This window comes from Hoplias malabaricus, chromosome 11, assembly GCF_029633855.1.
Source record: "Hoplias malabaricus isolate fHopMal1 chromosome 11, fHopMal1.hap1, whole genome shotgun sequence".
Classification (NCBI taxonomy): domain Eukaryota; kingdom Metazoa; phylum Chordata; class Actinopteri; order Characiformes; family Erythrinidae; genus Hoplias; species Hoplias malabaricus.
Window position 1 is genome coordinate 12,322,335 of NC_089810.1, and position 19,715 is coordinate 12,342,049.

Genomic DNA, 19,715 nt, shown 5'->3' on the forward strand with positions numbered 1-19,715 from the left:
GAAACCCATGCAGACACAGAGAGAACACACAAAACTCCTCACAGACAGTAACCCGAGGAAACCCACGCGGACACAGGGAGAACACACCACACTCCTCACAGACAGTCACCCGGAGGAAACCCATGCGGACACAGGGAGAACACACCACACTCCTCACAGACAGTCACCCGGAGGAAACCCACACGGACACAGGGAGAACACACCACACTCCTCACAGACAGTCCCCCGGAGGAAACCCACGCAGACACAGGGAGAAAACACCACACTCCTCAGAGACAGTAACCCGAGGAAACCCATGCAGACACAGAGAGAACACACAAAACTCCTCACAGACAGTAACCCGAGGAAACCCACGCGGACACAGGGAGAACACACCACACTCCTCACAGACAGTCACCCGGAGGAAACCCATGCGGACACAGGGAGAACACACCACACTCCTCACAGACAGTCACCCGGAGGAAACCCACACGGACACAGGGAGAACACACCACACTCCTCACAGACAGTCCCCCGGAGGAAACCCACGCAGACACAGGGAGAACACACCACACTCCTCACAGTCACTCACTCGGAGTGGGACTCAAACCCACAACCTCTAGGTCCATGGAGCTTTGTCCCTGGGGCACTACCTGCTGCGCCACTGTGCTGCCCTTCCTTTGAGACTCTTAAATGTAAATCACCTTTTTACTGATTGGCTGCCTTTATGACTTATCCGAAATGCAATCTGAGGTGAAACACTCATTATGTTTAGAGAGAGAACGACAGTGCTAACTGACTGCAGGATGAACAGATGTATAAACATCCTTGTAAGAACTGAGGAGTAAGGAGTGTGTTATAAAACTTCAGAAAGACTACTTACATGAAATGGGCTATGAAAAATTCCCCTTTGACATAAAATACACCTTTCCTCAAGTTATCAGGATTCTGGAGTCTGAATACCACAAGGATCAAACAAAACACCCTGTCTAAACATCCCTGTTTAGAACGACCACAGTTGATGTCAGTAAGTGCACAGGAGTAAGGAGTTACCCTGCATTCACACTAGCAGGAGACAAAGCGACAAGAGTCCAGTCTACTCCTATAGAAGAGCGCGATTCGTAGCCACGATTCAGCAATAAGTGCCAATCGCAGACACAGGGTCAGAAGTTTGGCCAGCTTCAGCTTTCTGAACACACACACATAGTGTGGATCTCTAAATATGCAAATATTTCACGCCTCTATATCGACACACCCCTCCACCACGTGCCTAGAGCTCAAAAGCCCTACTCACCTAGTGCCTAGAGACTGGCTCCTTATGTTCATGATGTGAGCAGCAATTGGCTGTAGCATATAAACAAAGCCACACCTTATAACAAGGAAAAATGATTTCACTGCATGGTGTCTTTATCAGCGACAATTTGTTAATTACACATCACTTTTATACTTTAAAACAAGAATCAGTCTCAAAGTGAACAGAATAATAATCTCCTACAGTAACTTGTGTGGTGCTTATTGTTTTAATTATGATTTTAAGATATTCTTAATGTTTTCATATTTGTGCTTAAAGTGTCATCCAAGTTCTTTAGTTTACTTTAGTTTAGTTTTTTTCTGAACCACCAAGAAGCGCATACGCATGAATTAAACAAACAGGCTAAGCACAGATGCACATTTCTAAAAGCATGTCGAGCAGAATTATTCATTTATCAAAGGCAGACTCACAAGCCTTTCCCCCCCCTTTCATTTCGCTGACCCGTGCGTAATGAACCTCTGCGTAACGCCAGTCCGCGTGCGCAGCTGTGGAGCAGCATTGATCTGCTTAAACCACTCGGTGGGGGGCGTGCAAACACACATACGCACACACATGCCTGCACACGCACGCACGCGCACTCATTCCAAGGGATTTTTTTTCCCTATTCTTTCTCGTGCGCGATCGCGATGACGGACTTTGCCCCCCGGATGGCCCTGCGTCCACTGACCTGAGCCCTGTGGCCTTTTCTGGTTTCTGTTAAATTAATCCAGGGAGTCTCATTTTTACTTAGCAGTTATTATTTTGCTTTTTTTATTTTTATTTTTTATTTTGTCCCCATCATCTTTACGTCTTCAGGAGCCGTGTCCTGTCCCGCTCCCCTGCCGTGTGTGTGTGTGTGTGAGTGTGTGAGAGAGTGTGTATGATTGTGTGTGTGGCTGTGTGTATGCGTGCGCTTTCCTCCTCCTCCTCCTCTCGGTCCTCGCGCTGTAAAGGCCGGCAGTGATGAGCTGCTGCTGTGTAAAGATGCTGGCCGTCGTGCTTCTGGGGAATGTGATGCTGCAGTATGTCTCCTCTCAGAACGGTAAGACTCTCAGAGCTGTACTCTTTCCTCGCCACCATAAATATTCACATTCTAGCGCCGTCCGTGCTCCAGCCGCTGCTGGGGGGCTCTATTGCGTCCTGTCGTACCCGTAGCGCCTTTAATATCGCGAGTGAACCGTGTCCATTCTCCACATTAAGGTGTTATAGAGACAGAGTGGACTTAACCGGGATTTACTGCGCGTCCTTATTATGTCAGCCACAGAGGAATCCCGTTTCCCCGCGTCCGCTTCAAGCTAGAGCCTTCTTCCTCACTAATCACTGCTGTTACAGTGCTAATAACAGTACATTTGATTATTGTTAGTTATATTAGAAGTAAATATACTCTAGTGCAGCGGATAGAATTCATACAAAAACATTAAAATATCTTTTTACTGCCTTTATACACGGTGTTCCACTGTTTTCACTAAAGAGCAGAGTATTTATTCATGTAGGTCTATTTGGGATAGGTGGGGGGTTCCGAATACAGCTGTCTACGCGTTATTTATTATTATTATTATTTGTATTATTACTGTTGTTGTTCACACCTGTATTCAAACAAGCCCCGCCTCCCTGGCGCTTGGATTGGATAATAGTAGTTTGTAATGATTCTAATATTGCATTATTATGTCATAGGCTCTTGGTAACAGTGTGAGCTAAATCAGATTAAATGGGTCTAGATGCTCTTTGCTGATTTCACTCAATGTGTTTTGTAGTTAATCACAAGGTGCAGGGCTGCTACAGTAGTATGTTTTATATTATTATTGTTGTTACTGAAATAGACACTTGGCATTACATGAAAAGAATCACTGTGCTTTGCTGCTTACAATATGATACTCTGTGTGACTCTGTGTGTGTGTGTGTGTGTGTGTGTGTTTGTGATTATGCTCTAGGAAATCTTTCCCAAATAGTAAGGATTAATAATAATAACAGTAATTACTATTTACCCCACCCGTATATTTAAGAATCGGATTATACCACTGTAAATGAATAGCATAAACTAATACAGTAGCATGAGCTATTGTCTAATAATGAATTACCGGCCAATCCCATCTCAGGGGGATACTGACCACAAGTGAATCCTCGAGCAGGAGGCGGGGCTTGTCAAAAACAAATAAATAAAAAAAGGTTTGGATTAGATTAGAGCTTCTCCTAAAGAACCTTTTCAGCCTTCTATAAAAATCTAGGGAAAAAAACAAGCACTAAAATGCAGACACTCATCAAGAAAAAATAAATAAATAAATAAATAAACACAGTAAAATACCAGCTCTGTTTTGAGTTAAGAAAAAAAAGAAAATCCCTTCTTTTACAATATGTGATCCTTTCAGTACAAATGGTCCCATAGACTTGGTTCAGAATGATTTGGAAAAAAGATTTGTCAATATATGTTAATAGGTACTTTTATCAATTTTTTTCCACAGTGGTGATCAGAGGAACCTTACCACTGTTAAAGAAAGTTAAAATTATGCTCATGATATGCCTGAGACATTGATTTATGATCGTTTTGAGATCATCTTTTGGCCTAAAATATATTTGTAAAGTGAAAAAAATAAATGGAATTAAATGCAACCGCTATTATTATTGTTGTTATTATCATTATTATTTATTTTATTATACACAGACATCCTCTTGCTGTTTATATAGTAAGCAAAACAGCTACACTGCAGACATCAGGGCCTTTTTCAATTTACCACAGGAGTAACACACTGTACGCCATTTCACATCAAACTGCTCTAAATCTTTGCCACTTATTTATGAAAAAAATGAAGATAAATGTTTATATCCTCTTTCAGACATTTTTTTTTGCATTTTTCTATGAAGTTATCATTCCAGATATAAAAAGGTTTGTTATGACAGCAGCAATATTATTACGCTCATCATCCATGAATAATCAGGGTGGAATTTCTTTGCATGACCAAAGCTATGACCTAGAGGGTGCACATGAACAGAATGAGAATGAGAAAGGATTCCTTTTTAATGTAAAGCCAAACATCTAAAAGTAGGACTCAGCTGATATAAGATATACCTGATCTATATATTTGCCAAGACGTGAAATAACTAAAAGACAAACCACTGAAATTTTCTATATCATTCGAACAGAGAACTGTGTTAAAATTTTATGAAAAAATTTTACATTAAATTCTTATTAACGTTTCCTTGTAAAAATATAGGGGTGGCACACTGGTGTAGCAGGTAGTGTCACAGTCACACAGCTCCAGGGGCCTGGAGGTTGTGGGTTCGATTCCCGCTCCGGGTGACTGTATGTGAGGAGTGTGGTCTGCGTGGGTTTCCTCCGGGTGCTCCAGTTTCTTCCCACAGTCCAAAAACACACGTTGGTAGGTGGATTGGCGACTCAAAAGTGTCAGTAGGTGTGAGTGTGTGAGTGAATGTGTGTGTGTCTGTGTTGCCCTGTGAAGGACTGGCGCCCCCTACAGGGTGTATTCCTGCCTTGCGCCCAATGACTCCAGGTAGGCTCTGGACCCACCGTGACTCTGAACTGGATAAGCGCTTACAGATAATGAATGAATGTAAAAATATATTTAGTTTTCATTGTGGGCTGTGATGACATATTAAATGTTACATATAAATCTATATAATGCAGAGAATGAGTTTTGTGTATGAAGGCATAATTTTATAACCCTCAACATAAAGCCTGCAATAGTCTGGCCCAATCTGAGCACATGCCAGGCCAAGCTGCAAGCTTTAGGAAGAATAGTGGCTACTTACTAACCTTTATATTAATGTCTTCTACCCTTTAGTGCTCCATTATTATCAGCAAACTGCCACTTATTTTTGGGTGTCTTGTGGCAATAATATGTGATTTTATCACAAAACAGCTGAACTCTATCTGGTAGACCAATTTAGCAAAACACTAGTTTATTACTCACACCCGTGAACTGTACATGACGTATATTTTAAATCTCTGTGCATGGCTCAGACCAACTAAGTGCCACGTGTTTGTGACAGATGCATTGTCTGTTGTCTCATCCCTCCACAAATGATCTGAAAGTCCTCTTAATGTGACAGATTTTCTGAAGAATTCAGCTAAATTTACAAAACCAAATTTAATTAGCAAGTATAGGGGAGTTCAAGCAAAAGCCATTAAACACTGTGTGGATGGGCCTCTGAGGGCCAGATTCAGCAACAGATATCTGCAAGACTGTAAATAGCTTTGGTCCATTTTGCCGCATGTTTCTATTCTTAGAGCAGAGACATGGAGCACAGAACTGTGGCTTTAACATTCTTTTGTGAAAGTGAATCCATTAACTCTTAATGGAATGAGTCTCATGGTAGTCCCTTTCTCTGTGACTAGGTGGATTTCAATGAAAAATCTGAGCTCAGAAAGAGGAAAATCCAACAGTATGTGGGAATATAGGACATCCCCGGATCTCAGCGTGCTTAAGCATTTCCTTGGAACATCTGTAATGTAGATTCCAACTTATTTAAACATTTCAAAGGCGTGCTGACTATCTTTTAACAAAGGCAGCAACCTACAAAGCACAAAAGCACACAAGATCTAACCAGAGATTCTCCTTCAAATAAATTGTTTGAAAACAGGTCTTCTTTGAAAGCAAGCTGTTTCTGATCACTCCAAACGTGAACATTGATTTTTTCAGAAATGGGGGACATATTTTACTGTTTACTGTAGTGTTGTAGGTGTAGTTTGAGGTGATGAGTGATGTCCCTACAGCTGGTTAGAGTCAATGCTTTCACTTCTCTCAAGACACAATAAATCTGTAAGATTGTAAAAGTTGTAGTAAATTTGTTTACTTAAAACTGCACCTATAGTGAACACAGATGTTCTGGGGAAATATAAAGCAACTGACCAATCCTTGTGATGCACCAGAATAACAAACAGCTGGAAGGTGCCTTTTTGTAGAAGGCATTTTGGATCTGTCACAGATCAATAATAATTTATTTAAAATACGTTGGAGGACTAAACTGCAGTATAATTGGTTCAATCTCCTTGCAGCAATTGCAGGTTGGTGGCTCCGTCATGGATTTAAAGAGTGAAATTGAGTGTTTGCATCATAAATCCTGAAGAGGTCAGCTACATTTGAATCTCATTAACCTGCTGTCATTCCTTCACACAATGGCTTCAATAATTCCAAACACATACATATATGAATGAATGTACCTATATTTTTGGAAACGTTGCAGTAACGGTAGCGGTGTGACATCTGAGGAAATTTCCCCTTGGAGACAATAAAGTATACCTTATGTATAAAACCAGATATAAATTATTTGCACAAATAAATCTTCTTGGAGCAGGTCAAGATATGACAGGAGTGAGAGTAATTTAAAGGTGACAGAACAATAACAAAGTATTCAGATCATCCAACTCCAGAACCTAATATCCTTTATGTTCTTGTGGATGAATGCCATGAACCCCCCCAGAGACTATTACAAAGGGGAAGCAAATAAACAGCGGTACTTGAATATTTATGAGCCATTATGAATTTTGTATTTAAGCACAAGCAAGACATTAAATATCATCAGATATACAGACAAGTCCCAAAAATAGTATACTTGTTCTTATTTTACTGAAGAAAATGATCAAACATTACAGATCTGTGAGTGGCAACTATTCATTAAACGTTGGGATTAGCAGTTCATTTTAAAGTGAAAGAATTATTTAAAGAACAGGGATATATCAGTCTGATCCTCAGAATACATGTTTATGGAAGTCTATCATAGCATCAACAAAGGAGACTTTTTAGGACGTCAGAAATGACAATTAATAATGCTAACTCAAATAATAATAATAATTTAAAAAGTCAGTTAATAATCATAAGGCTGGAAAAAGTTGCAAAAACATTTTTAAGACACACTGTGCATACAGGAAATTCTGTCAGGAAGGGCATCCAGAGTAAAACCGTGCCAAATTGATAATGCAGATCCGATGACCCGCTGTGGCGACCCCTGACAGGGAAACAGTCGAAGGAAGAAGAAGATTTTGCATGCAGGAAATTCAAGAACACCGATATCCTTCCCAGATTCGTCGACTAACAAAGATTACAAAGGCCTTTAATAGTCAGTGAGGGACCAAGGCTAACTTCTATGCAGCTACATGTCTCTTACACCGACTAACCTTAATGCTCATGAGTCCACCATCGGTAGAACACAACGGTGTGTATGGAAGTGTTGCAAAGAGAAACATGCAAATAATAACCTGTAAGAATGAAATAAATGAAAAATGCAACACTATTCTCTGCCAACAGGGAAACACAAACAAACCTATTCTTATCTTTACTGCATTAGCAAAATGAGGTGTCCAGTGGGATTGGTGGAGTTGTTTCCTGTGTTTGAGGACAGGATTTCTGGTCTCAGTAATCCTACTCAGTGCCAGGCAGACAGCACCCGGACCTGTGCAGCAATCTGTTGTCCTCAGGAGAGCTTCTCTTCCCACCTGGGAACACAGAGACGCAAGTGGTGCTCATGGAGTCTCCGACCTGATTTGAAGACCTGTGTTATATTCAAAACACCATGAGCAGCCAGGTATTATTGGAGCATCCTTTAGAGGATATTTGTTTCCATTTATAAGCCCTACTAAAAAACTACACAAGGTTATATGACTAATCGTATGTGGTCATGAGGGCTATTAGAAAAGAATTTGTTACAGAATATTTTTCTGAAAATATATCTGACAACAATTCCTTCACTGAATAAAGCTTCACAAAAATTCCAAATTACTATTATGGAAAACCCTAAGTTCCCAAACCCTACCTTACTGTAAGTCTGGCAGAGGTATTCCAAATATCATTAAAGTGATAAAACAATTATCTCAAAAATCGTTGTAATGTTGTGCCAGGTTTTTAGGCTGATGCATAGGCAATATTATTCCAAGTCATTTTGGGCCATTTCTAGTCAATGTTAATTTCTTCAATTACTGAAAAAGATTCGGATGATTTGTCAGTGATAATGCCAAGAAATGAGATATGATTAGAATCAGTTCTTTGATTATATTAAAATGAACAAAATTACATTAGCACTCATTTTTATACCTAGTATATTAGATTAATTATATAACCCAATCACATGTTTGTAGTGTCAAATTAGATAAACCACTGGCACAAGCCTCAACAGTGAAGCGACACAACACACACCCCAGGATTAGACAATCACAATAGTTGCTTAAGACTGTACAAGAACGAAAGATAAATTGAAATGAAAAAAAAAAAAACTACTAACAACACTAATAATACAGTATTATGCATTACATTAACTAACTGGGGATCATCCTTTAGAACCGAGTCTTACTCAAGTTCAGTAGCCTCATAAAACCCGGCAAGGCCAAGTGTACCATAGGTCAATATTTTATCTTTGTAAAATAGTATTCTCTGAAATAATTACCAGTGCTATGATAATGCTATATCAGCCATATCAGGTGTCAGTCAGATCAGATCAGTCATATCATCAAGATGTCGTTGTTTCTACACTAACTGATCATTTCATCAGCTCCACTGACCATGCAGGTGGAGAACTTTGTAGTTCTACAATTACAATCGGTTCATGTGTTGGGATGCACACTTATTTTGCCCTTTGTTCTTCAACGGCTGGGAAGCCCACATTTTAAACCCCTCAATATCGCTGCAGAACAGTGAATAGTCTATAAACCAAAAATAACCAGACAACAGTGTCCTGATGGACCACAAGCTACTGTCTCTGAATTTACATCTACAAACAAAGTAGGTGTTTGTAATAGAGTGGACAGTGAGTGGACACTGTTGTCTGATTCACTTATACCAATGCCACACACACCAACACACCACCCCCACGTCAGTGTCACTGCAGCGCTAAAAATGATCCACCACCCAAATCATGGGTGAAAAGGAGCAAGTAAAGTATGCAGTGCAACAGATGGACTCAATTACAATCTGTAATTGTAGAACAATTGGTAGAGGAGCTGAGAAAATGGACAGTAAGTGTAGAGTGTAACAAATATATGGTCATAGTGTTAAAAATATAAACGTATAATTATATATCATTGTACAATGCGCAACTAAATGCCTTCTACGTTTAATCCAACTTTGAAAGTTAACACAAACACACACACACACACACACAACTGCACTGGGGGCACTAAACGTACACCCGGAGCCGTGGGCAGCCATCTCCGGTGCCTGGGGAGCAGTTAGGGGTTGGGTGCCTTGCTCAATGCTTCCCTAACCATTAGGTCACTGCCCCTCTGTTAGGGCTGAACAGTATTTTATGTATGCTGTAGTTTTTCAGAAACTCCGGTCAATAAAATTTAAAGACTATATGTGCGATCTTGTTAATTAAGTGGTTTAAACAATAATTTGTCCAAAAATACAGCTGAATTCTTACAGGGGTAGCTGTGTCTGTATCTGTTAATTAATCACTTTTTTTTAATTTCATTTACATTTATTTTGTATACATTTGTTGTACATACAAATATGCACAGTTTCATTGATATAACAAGTATTATCTTCACCAAATAAAAGGATATACGATTTAAATGAGTGTAAAATTAACCAAACATTATTAATAATCAGACTGTTTAATCTGTTTATTATCTATAGGGTAAAACTACTAAAGCTATAACCTAATTAATAATTAAAAAAATAAAATACATCAAAATTAAACGGTTAATTGTGTTATGCTCATTTGAATGCCATTTGGTGTACACAATAGTGCAAATAATTATAATAATTAAAATAAAAAACAGTTAATGTTTTGATTGGAATAAGATTATAATATGCATTATCATCATCCATTAAATAGGTAACCTTTAATCATTTTGTCTTTATAATTGAGTAAATGGCAGCCCTAGTGATCAGAGCTCAGTACTTGGCCTTCCGTGTTAAAAAGAAAACACCCATCTTTCTAGGACTACTGATTTTATGCTCATTTAGTAGGCGGTTATATATCTCAGCTGGAAGTGAAGCGTGACTGAATTTTGCATCCTCAGTGTTGTGTGTAATGCTGTTTGAGGTTACTTAGCCCAGAGCTTTACTGCTGCTTTCACTGACAACATAGCAAGGTTATTCCTTTCGCTTTTTTTACTCCAAAACCCATCTCTGTACTAAAGGAATATAAGCCTGATCCAGTTCTTTTCTGTCTCAGTAGATCCTTCTGGAGGATTTTGTGCTCAGTGGAATGGTGTGATGGGTTGGTGTGTTCACCAGGCTGAAAGTAGCTCCACACAGATGTCTCCATAGTGGGAGAATATAATTATGGTTCATATTAATAAGCTTCAGGCAAGGAATTCAGCTAAGTGAAAAACTAGACTTACAGCTGTCCACACAAACTGAGAGGCTGCTTTGTTTACAGCTCTGTTTCAGAAATAGTGTTGAGAATGTGATGGTCATGTGAAAGCTGAAAATAACATTTGTCTGTAGAAAGACGCTTATATCAGTTACAAAGTTTTATATTACGGGCTGTCCTTGTCCTTGAATGTTAATATTTTCTGAATCAACCGAATACTGTACTTGAAAAAGCAGTTCCAGTTATTAGATGTATTTCTAATGCAGATAACATTCTCAACATAGTCATGGAATGCTTGCTAGCAACCAAATACTTGATTTGCCATTGGGTTATAAATTGTGTTCTACAGAATTCTCTTTTTCTTTTGAATTATTCATAATTATGCTTCAGTCATCATTAATGCTCTAAATTCTGTAAATTATTAACTACGAGAACAGCTGACATGACAGAAATACAGCATCATGTCCTGCCTTGCAAGGGATATGTCTATTAGATATTTACATATATATGTTTCCTGTTTGGGAGCATTAACATGAGGAATGAGCAGATATCTAAATTTAATATCACAGTAATTAATTTATTTTATCTTGGTTAAGGATGTTATATTATGCAATTTCATTAACAGAAAAAAAACATATTGCACATAAATTGGATATGAATAATTTTCATGCATTTAGGGATTTTTTTTTCACACTCCTAATAGGCAATATGTCTTTGTTTTTTTATGGTAGAGACTTGCTGCTCTTTTGCTTGAAGTATATCACTGCAAACTTCACAAAATGTGATCAGATTAATAACATTTAAACATATGTATGAGTGGAAAAAAAAAGGATGAGATCACCGTATGACAGGGCAGATGGAGTTTGTGAAACCACGATGTATCTTGTGAAACTGTAATTCTTTGACTATTCCATGAGAAAACTAAATATGTCTGTAGTAATATCACGTTATAGCTTACTACTGAATACAGACACATCTTGTAATCTCACAGTCCAATAATATGGAGGTTAGGAGAATTGGCTTCTCTGATAACTGTTCTGTAGTGAGAGAATGAGTGTGATGAATACGTGTGAGTGAAAGTGGTATGTATGCCCAGATATGGATTGGTGCTCTAGTGCCTGCTGCAGTCGGTCGAGTACACTGTGTGTGTTTCGCTGCCGCTTCTCTCCAGTGTATGTGAATTGAATATTGAATGGAATGCCTTTCTGTGCAGTGTTGATTGTAAAGTGTCCTTGGGTGTCTAGAAAAGCGCTATATAAGTTTAACAATAAATAAATAAATAAATGTATTGATTGGAGGTCAACTACTTCTCCATATGTGCTCTTACAAAGATGTGTAGTTTTCTAGTGATTTGCTTTTTAACACCAGGTCTTGACCGATAAATCAGGTAAAAAAAAAAAATGTGAGAGCTCTTATTCCTATTGGTTCAGCTCAGCATTAATTTACCTAGAAGAGCATAATCTCATTCACAATGATTGTCTCACGGATGTTGCACTAGGATCAAGTAACAAGTCATGAAGGGAAGGATGTACTTAAACCCATCTGACTGGAGGGAGCAACTGAAAACAATCAAATTCTTGGCATTGTGCAACACCATATGGTTTGAAATGAACCATGATTCTGCTTCATGGGGAGGCCTCTCTAAGTTTTACCACAGAACCTGATAGGAGTAATTTTGAATTTCAGCACTGTAGGCAGCTACACACCAGGGGTATCTAGTGAGCTCCTTCTGTGTTCCCTAGCCAAGGTAGGACTGCAGTTACTGAGAAAAACAGCATAGGCATATCTCACTTATGTAGCAGGGTTTTGCATACCAATATATACCACCTTCATATTTATGAACAGTCTTTGCTTCTAGGATTGCAGTAGCTTTTGTGGTCTTGTCAGGAGTATGTACAGTCTTGTTGCATCTGGAACGGAACAGTGTTGATTCAGCATTATTTCTCTTTGCACTATAAAAACTCTGTAGCATCTGTGACAACTAAAGACACTGTTGTTTTGTCAATCTTTATTACACCAGCCTAGTAAGCCCATGAAGAGTCCAACTTAGCCTGGTGTACATGGCTGCAGGTCCAACTGGAGGACCCTGTGCCAACTAGGATGAAGGGTATGCCTCTCTCAAAGGGCTGGAGTGAAAGGCTTGCTAAGTGGCAGTACTGAGTTTAAGGTCGTCAAGCTAAGTTTCTCTGGATTTCCCTTTAACCCAAGCCTTCTTGAGGCTTACAGTAAGAGTGTATTATGCTCTGTTCAATCATCCAGGATGGACAATGTATATCCCCAGTGAAGCAGTAGACACACTACCTTAAGCAGTTCAAGGTTATTGTGGCAGGATTATTCAAATAGAGCAGCTGTGTCAATGCATTCCCCAAACATGACTCTGTCTTCAACTGATCTAGCCAGAACCAACCACTGACTTCATTTTTGCAGAGGGAACAGGATTCCCTTTATTTTTCAGCTTAATGGAGCTAACTGCAGTGCCAAAATCATTGGTACTGGTGTATCTACTCAGTCACCTGGTGATTAATAAGGGCTTGCCTGGCAGTAGAAACAAATTTGACTTGTGTCGGATCATAGGTGGAGTGAACTCCTATGGTGGTGCAGGAATGGCTGTCTTTTTTCTACATTGATTAGGATGGTGGCAGCATTTTGCATTGAATTCCCTGCAGGATTGGCTTGGTCTGATTCTCCTACTTGGTAGGCTCACTCTCCTGATAATAACATATAGATATAGATATTCCTGACACCACATCATCCAGCTAGTCCTTTCAATATATAGGGAGCTCTTGAATGATGCAGCAGGTGGCAGTTGAAATCTGCTCGTCAACTAGAGGGGGAGACAGCCAAACCAAACATTGAGGACTCCTACTGATGGATAGGGGCTGAATCAAAGGAAGAGCCTGAAGGTGAATGATGGCATGCTTTCCCCTTCAGTAAATCTAAATACTCCTTTGCTGCTTGAAGGCAGGCTACATCAGCTCATACAGCATGCTGGATTTCATGTTGTTTTGAATGTTCCCAATTAATTTCTATACCAGATTCTTTGCTTGGAAAGGATCACTAAATGCAAGATACCTGGAATGGGGGCCTAAGGTGTTATCAGCTTGATATACAGACTGTTTGGGGGAGAGATGCCATTCATCGACAGTGGCGTTCCTCATACCAGAGCATGAGAGAACTCATATGTAACAGCAGCTAAGCTTGTGTTAGCTTCAGTTGTAACTGCTCTACTGCTCTGGCAACTAGTTCAGTAAATGCTCTATGGCATCAAGGACTGGAGATGTTTCCTTGAATTTTGTTAAGTCTATTTCATAATCTTGTAAATAATCTGGGCAATATTTAGGGAGGATGGACTGCATGTTAATTTACACTGTTTGGCAGTAATGATAGCAGCAAATGCCTTTTAGGCTCAAAAGACCAGCAAATGTGCAGAAGGTTTCAATGTAACTCTCTTAATCCCACTCTAAGGACTGTTTCCACTCAGTCATAGATAAATCAGACTGGGAAGGCCTAGGACAGTCCAGGAATAGCCATTAGCTTGTGTGAAGTGAACTTGCTTAACTAAATAATGGCAGATTATGCACAAACTATTCTATGCTTCTCTCATGCCCTCTTAAACTGGCTTGTAACTGCCTTACACAAAATAAATTTATGACCTAACATAACAACTGACTCGCATGAGGTCAAGCACGTACAAAGCAGGAATAACAAAATTCCTTCAGCTCTCCATGCTGCCTTGCTCTCTCTATAGTGTGTGCTCTCTCCCCCTGTTTGCTGGGTTCCGGCAGAAAGTTCTGTCTGGGTGGAATCATTAGCTACTCTATACACACGCTAGGATAATTTCATGATAGATAGATCAGTAGAAATGCTCCAAATATCTTACATTTTTACAAATGTTCCTTTTTCAAGTTTTTAATTCTATAATCTTTAGCTTTAATATACCATAATATTTTATTAAAAAACATTTTTGTTTGGCTGACATTGTGATAACACTGTATTAGGTTATTTTTAGATACTGTCACAATACATGTATTCAATGTCTGACATGGCTTTCATCCAAGAGCAGTTGGCAGGGACACAATTAACCGTGTGTTTATCAGTTTAAAAATAAATCTGAATTAATTTAAAGACTAAGTAAACCCAAATTATATTAGTTTCTTTATAAGCATTTTCAGATGCAGGCTTGATGGTGTATTTTGTTGGTTTTATAATTAAAAAAATAACAATAATCAATAAACTATTAACATTTATAAAGAGATTTTTATCACTCTAACAGCAACATTAAGAAGCTGAATCTGTGGCCATTGCCAAATTTAAAACAGCATTGTGGAGTTTTTACCTTCTATCATGTCAAACATGGGCTGTGCTCTTTTGTTTGTAGACACACCCTTCAAGTACCTTGTTTTTAGTGAAGGGGAACATTTTCATCAGCTCTAAAGCAGCTCACTGTACCTCGCCTTGCTGGGAAAGCGGAGGAGTAGGACAGAGCTGCTTGGAGGAGGGAAGCAAATTGGAGAGCCCCTTGAACGACTGGACACGGGCTCTGGCAGCAGACAGCGCTGAGAATCCAAGGAAAGCACAGTTAGCCTCAGGCAGCAGTTCACCAGCAGTGAGTGTAGTTAGCTACGGCAGAGAGCACGGTGATTGTTGCTGGACTCTGGGGCTCTCTGGTTAAATCTTCATGTGATTGGATAAAATGTACTTATTCCAGTTGTCAATCAACAACTCTGCAAGGACCCTCAAAATGAATTGTTGGTTAATTGCGTGCCTTGGGATGGCTGTGGGTGTGGTGGGGTGCGTTGTGGGGTGTGTGAGCCTCATATCTGTGAGTGTGGGTCAAGCGAAGGGTTTCAGCGCATCATAACAGAACATACTGACACACGTGTTGACGATAAAACCCCATGTATGAGAGAGCAAATTTCAGTGACTGATGCTGGAGGGAAATAAACTAAATGAGACATGCTCTACACTGTTTAGAAGCATTAGCTTGCCAGCTAACAGACACTTGTGGTTTACCACACCAAAGTGCAGGGTTTGTCCAGTGAACTCAAATCACACATATTTACAAGATAAAGCCTCATTCCTGTGCACACAACGTGGAGTGAACGGTCTTCTGAGAATTTTGCCTGTTTCCAGATTCGTTCCTCTCTCTTATAACCCAAACAGCGATTTCACAACTGAAATGGGCTACTGGGCTTGTGTCCCCCCCCCCCACTCGTTTTCAGAGTGTGACATCATCAGTCAGTGAGCTCCCACAGCACCCCCTCTTTGTGGCTCTCTTAAATGCACATGAATGATGTCTGGCCTTGTATTTAATAACACAAAACAGAAATTTGACAGAGCACATGACATCATTTTGAAATACTGCCCTCATTCTGAGATACGGTACCCATTATTAAATGCAGAGGTATATGGTATTACCGTTATACCGACAAACCCTATTGCGTACCTTATTGATATCGATGGGTAAGTGGTGATTTAATCAGGCGTCACGTCAACTTCTTATGGGTCCTTGGGTAGGGGGATAAGAATGGGGATGTTTCAGCACCACAACGGCCATGCAGTCACCTCCCTACATTATTGTCATCATCATGACCCCACACATGCTCTGCTTCCACACCCTAACATGCATTTTTCAAACACTCAGAGAGGGCTGGCATTCAAATTTTTACATATAATAATAAAGACCGTTATATGCATACTGGGCGTTATTGCATATTACAAGGTACCTAAAACGTATATATTTCTGTTGCTCCTATATACAATATTTGTATACAACAGTAACAGAAGAAAACTGTATTGCTTTTATCAGCAGTACATAATAGACAACTAACTGACACAGAATGTGAACACTGTTAATGTGATCTTCGTGACTAATTGTTTTATTCATGATCAACATTTTGGCCTAGCTTTCCAACAATGATGAGTGTCACTGCAATGACTAACACCACACAGACCCTTGTGTAATTACAGTATTCAGGAGGACCATTTGAGCTCTAACAATCTCTGAATGAAAAAAATGTATCATTTATCTATATGTTATTATAATGTTCTATATAATTATCTGCATTATAAAGGCTCATACAAGATAAAGAACTCTGCAAAGTTAGAACCACTCTTCTTTTCAAGAGATTTGCTAATTATATACAGGTTGCTGGTGCTCTGAGAAAAGCAGCAGCATTTTGTTTGATTTACAAATTTAGATGCTTTGTTTTGTTGTTTTTTTTTTTCATTTTCTCAGTAAAGGCTTCTTGACAGCAGCACATTTTAATCAGACCCCTAGTGTTAAGGTGTCCTCTCACAGGAAGGAATGATAGAAACACCTGTGCATTTATTCAGTTGCAAAGCAAGAGTGGAGGTTATTTTTCCACACTGGCAGGTGATATTTTTTGTATATGAGTTTGAGAATTTTGGTTGTCTGCAAACATTTACATGGTTGTTAGAAATTTCATTTTCTCTATATTTTAATTAATTGTTTAAAAAATTCCTTCCTCTTTTTTTTCTTATGCATCTATGGAGAAATATCTTGGAAAAAATGACATATTTGTATATAATTATATTTTTAAATAGAAAGTATACAAAGGAAGTGTGATCCCTAACGTTTGCACAATTCTGTGGTATATTATAGTGCTTAGCTCTATTGAGGTGGAGGGGATATGCTGATACCTGAAAGTGTTTAGTGTGAATCTCTAAATCACAATGTAGAATGCTTGCTTCAAATATCTGTTACTCTTGTAAAAAAAAAATGCCCACAAGCTAATTATATTTCAAATGTAAATAAAACACCCAGCAAGAGCACATAGTAATATGCTTACCAAGCAATTTGCCGGCTTCTGTGAAGAACCAAATTGCATAATGTTCTCAAAATGTGCTGAAATTCATTTGAGAGAAATATGTTGTTAAGTTAATCTCACTGAAAGGTGTTCAACTGCAAGAACCAATGCAACTCTGCTTATTCTGACTGTGCGCAAAAACATTTTTTTAAAATATTAGGACACTAGGATAATGGGACATTTCTAGAACAGTCCATGTGTATTTGATAGGTGTGGTACATATTTTGTTTTTTTTGTGGGCAAGTATTGTAGAAACAGTGACTCCAAAACTGGTCACACTCCCAATGTGCTGTGCCTGGGTAAACAAAAATTAATGCCAAGAATCTCTTTCCAGCTTCTTTTACCATTGACATTGATAAGGGATTTTTTCTGTTATCTACTGCCATTGAAAAAAGGAGACCATATTGGGTTTTCAATCACGTTCCACCCACTGATCTGATGCCAAATGTGATTCAGGCAATGAGGCACATCATACTGAGCAGGGACTACTTAGAGATGATACAGTGACCTTTTTGCAGGCAGTTCTGTTGGAAGGAATCATTGGATTTGTTTCCAAAACAGTAAACGCTTATCCATCATGAATAACCATCTTCAGTATAGCTGTTTTCTTACAGTTCTTATAGCACAAGTTTGTGTTGAATCTGAAAACTGTGGCTGTCTTTGTGCCATATGTTTAAGATAATTAACACCATGTAAAACTGATACTGTGTAAATGCGCAGGGTTTCACCTGTTATTGCCAAGAATATGAAATACCAACTTGATAGCCACAATATTCATATAGACAAAGTGATAAATTTTGTATTAAATATTTCCTTCAGAAAGCTGGCAATGTAGGCCTGTTCCAACATTCTTAGAAACAAACTGCCTATTTACTATATATCTGAGATGGGGACTTGAGTCAGAGACTAAGACTCATCTTAGAATGACTCACAACTCAACTCGGATTCAAGACTTATGGCTCGTGATGTTTCTGCCTGAGCAAAATACGACGGTTTAAAATAGGACTCAACCTTAATGTGGTAAATCAATAAAACTTGGATTATATCTCCAACCTTAAGTGTGACATTGATAGTCATGATTAAAACATTACTGTGATTTTGTTCTGCAGACTTCAACACCCTATGTCTGATGGAGAGAACGAAGGGCTACTTGCAGTTAACGTGGTACATAAAGGAAAGATGCAAAGCATTGTGAAACTGTTGACTACCACATAGTTTGGATAGTAAATATGTTAGCTAGAGCAGTAGCTGAAATTGGCTGCTAATCTAGTTTTACAGATTGCATTCTGGATTAGGTATTAGGGAAATAGGGAATATCTATGATTGTGGACAATTGCACTTCTCTCTGGTTGTTAACATTCTGAAGCTAAGCGTCTTTTAATGTGGAACGATGTGTATGAGCAGAAAAAAATGAATTGTTTGTACATGGATGAAGTTTAACTTGTTTGTAAGTTTTTATACACTGTTTGAATTACCACAGAAACATATTAGTAACTTCAGTTGTTTAGATTTGTAGCATCTTGGAGTAATGCAGTTAGCCGTCTAACGGATATGGAGACATTTCCAACTTTAGTGATCAGAAACATTAAAAATAATTATATGACCCACCTATGGAGCAGCAAGGGAGCACTATTTGAGCAATAAGAGAGTAGCACTTTAAGATTTGCTTGAAATGTAAAGTGCATTACAAATAAAATGTATTATTATTATTATTATTATTATATCCTCATTTCATTCATATTATTCAAAATTTGGAGTTCTCTCCATAAAAAATACTCAGAATGCCTCTGCCATGAGAGAAAGAGAAAAGAGAAAGACTAGCATCCTAGACAGAGCCCGTTTATTGTTCTATTCATTTACAGACACTGGGGCTTCATAAAGACGTCAGACTGGTCTCCAGCAGGCAAACAGACTGGAGAGCTAGCAAATGGAGAGGAAACATCTTCTGAATTTTATAAAAAAAGTGTTTTGATTACTATTGTAAACTATACCTTTAACTAGCTTACATGCCCTATATACCACAGAATTACCAAGTGTTTAAAGATGTTGTGCATCTTTCCTATAAACACTGCATATGTTGTATATGTAGCATTATGATTCTGGCCTTCCAACTCAAGGGTTTTCTACAATGAAATAGTTGTTATTTAAAGTGTTGTGTTGATCCTGACAGCTTTTTATTAGGGATTAACTTTTGTATAAATGATATGCCTCCAGCTAATAATGAGACTGAATTAATAATGATACTTAATTCTCCTTTAAAGACTTGAGACCTGACCCTTACTCACATGAACTGACATGTTACCATCTGTTCCACATATACAGGTATCAGAGCTGATTGTAAAACAGCT

General features: G+C 38.7%; 2 protein-coding genes across 6 annotated transcripts in view; one reads left to right on the forward strand and one right to left on the reverse strand.

Annotated features, from left to right (window-relative positions):
• The first annotated feature begins 1,886 nt into the window (after positions 1-1,886).
• Positions 1,887-19,715, forward strand: part of nptnb (neuroplastin b) — a 38,354-nt gene continuing 20,525 nt past the window's right edge. Inside the window, exon 1 of one of the 2 annotated variants that reach the window (XM_066685227.1) lies at positions 1,887-2,312. In XM_066685227.1, coding sequence (XP_066541324.1) covers positions 2,234-2,312 — 79 coding nt within the window. In that variant the 5' untranslated portion in view covers positions 1,887-2,233. The remainder of the gene's footprint in view (positions 2,313-19,715) is intronic. The other variant, XM_066685226.1, reaches the window with a different exon arrangement.
• The window catches only part of rec114 (REC114 meiotic recombination protein), a 43,281-nt gene continuing 30,327 nt past the window's right edge, over positions 6,762-19,715 (reverse strand). For 2 of the 4 annotated variants that reach the window (XR_010804523.1, XM_066685228.1), the window contains one exon: positions 6,762-7,718. The gene's annotated coding sequence lies outside the window, so the exon portion shown is untranslated. Of the gene's footprint in view, positions 7,775-14,998; positions 15,094-15,983; positions 16,046-19,715 lie in introns of those variants that run through there. The other 2 variants (XR_010804524.1, XM_066685229.1) reach the window with 2 other exon arrangements.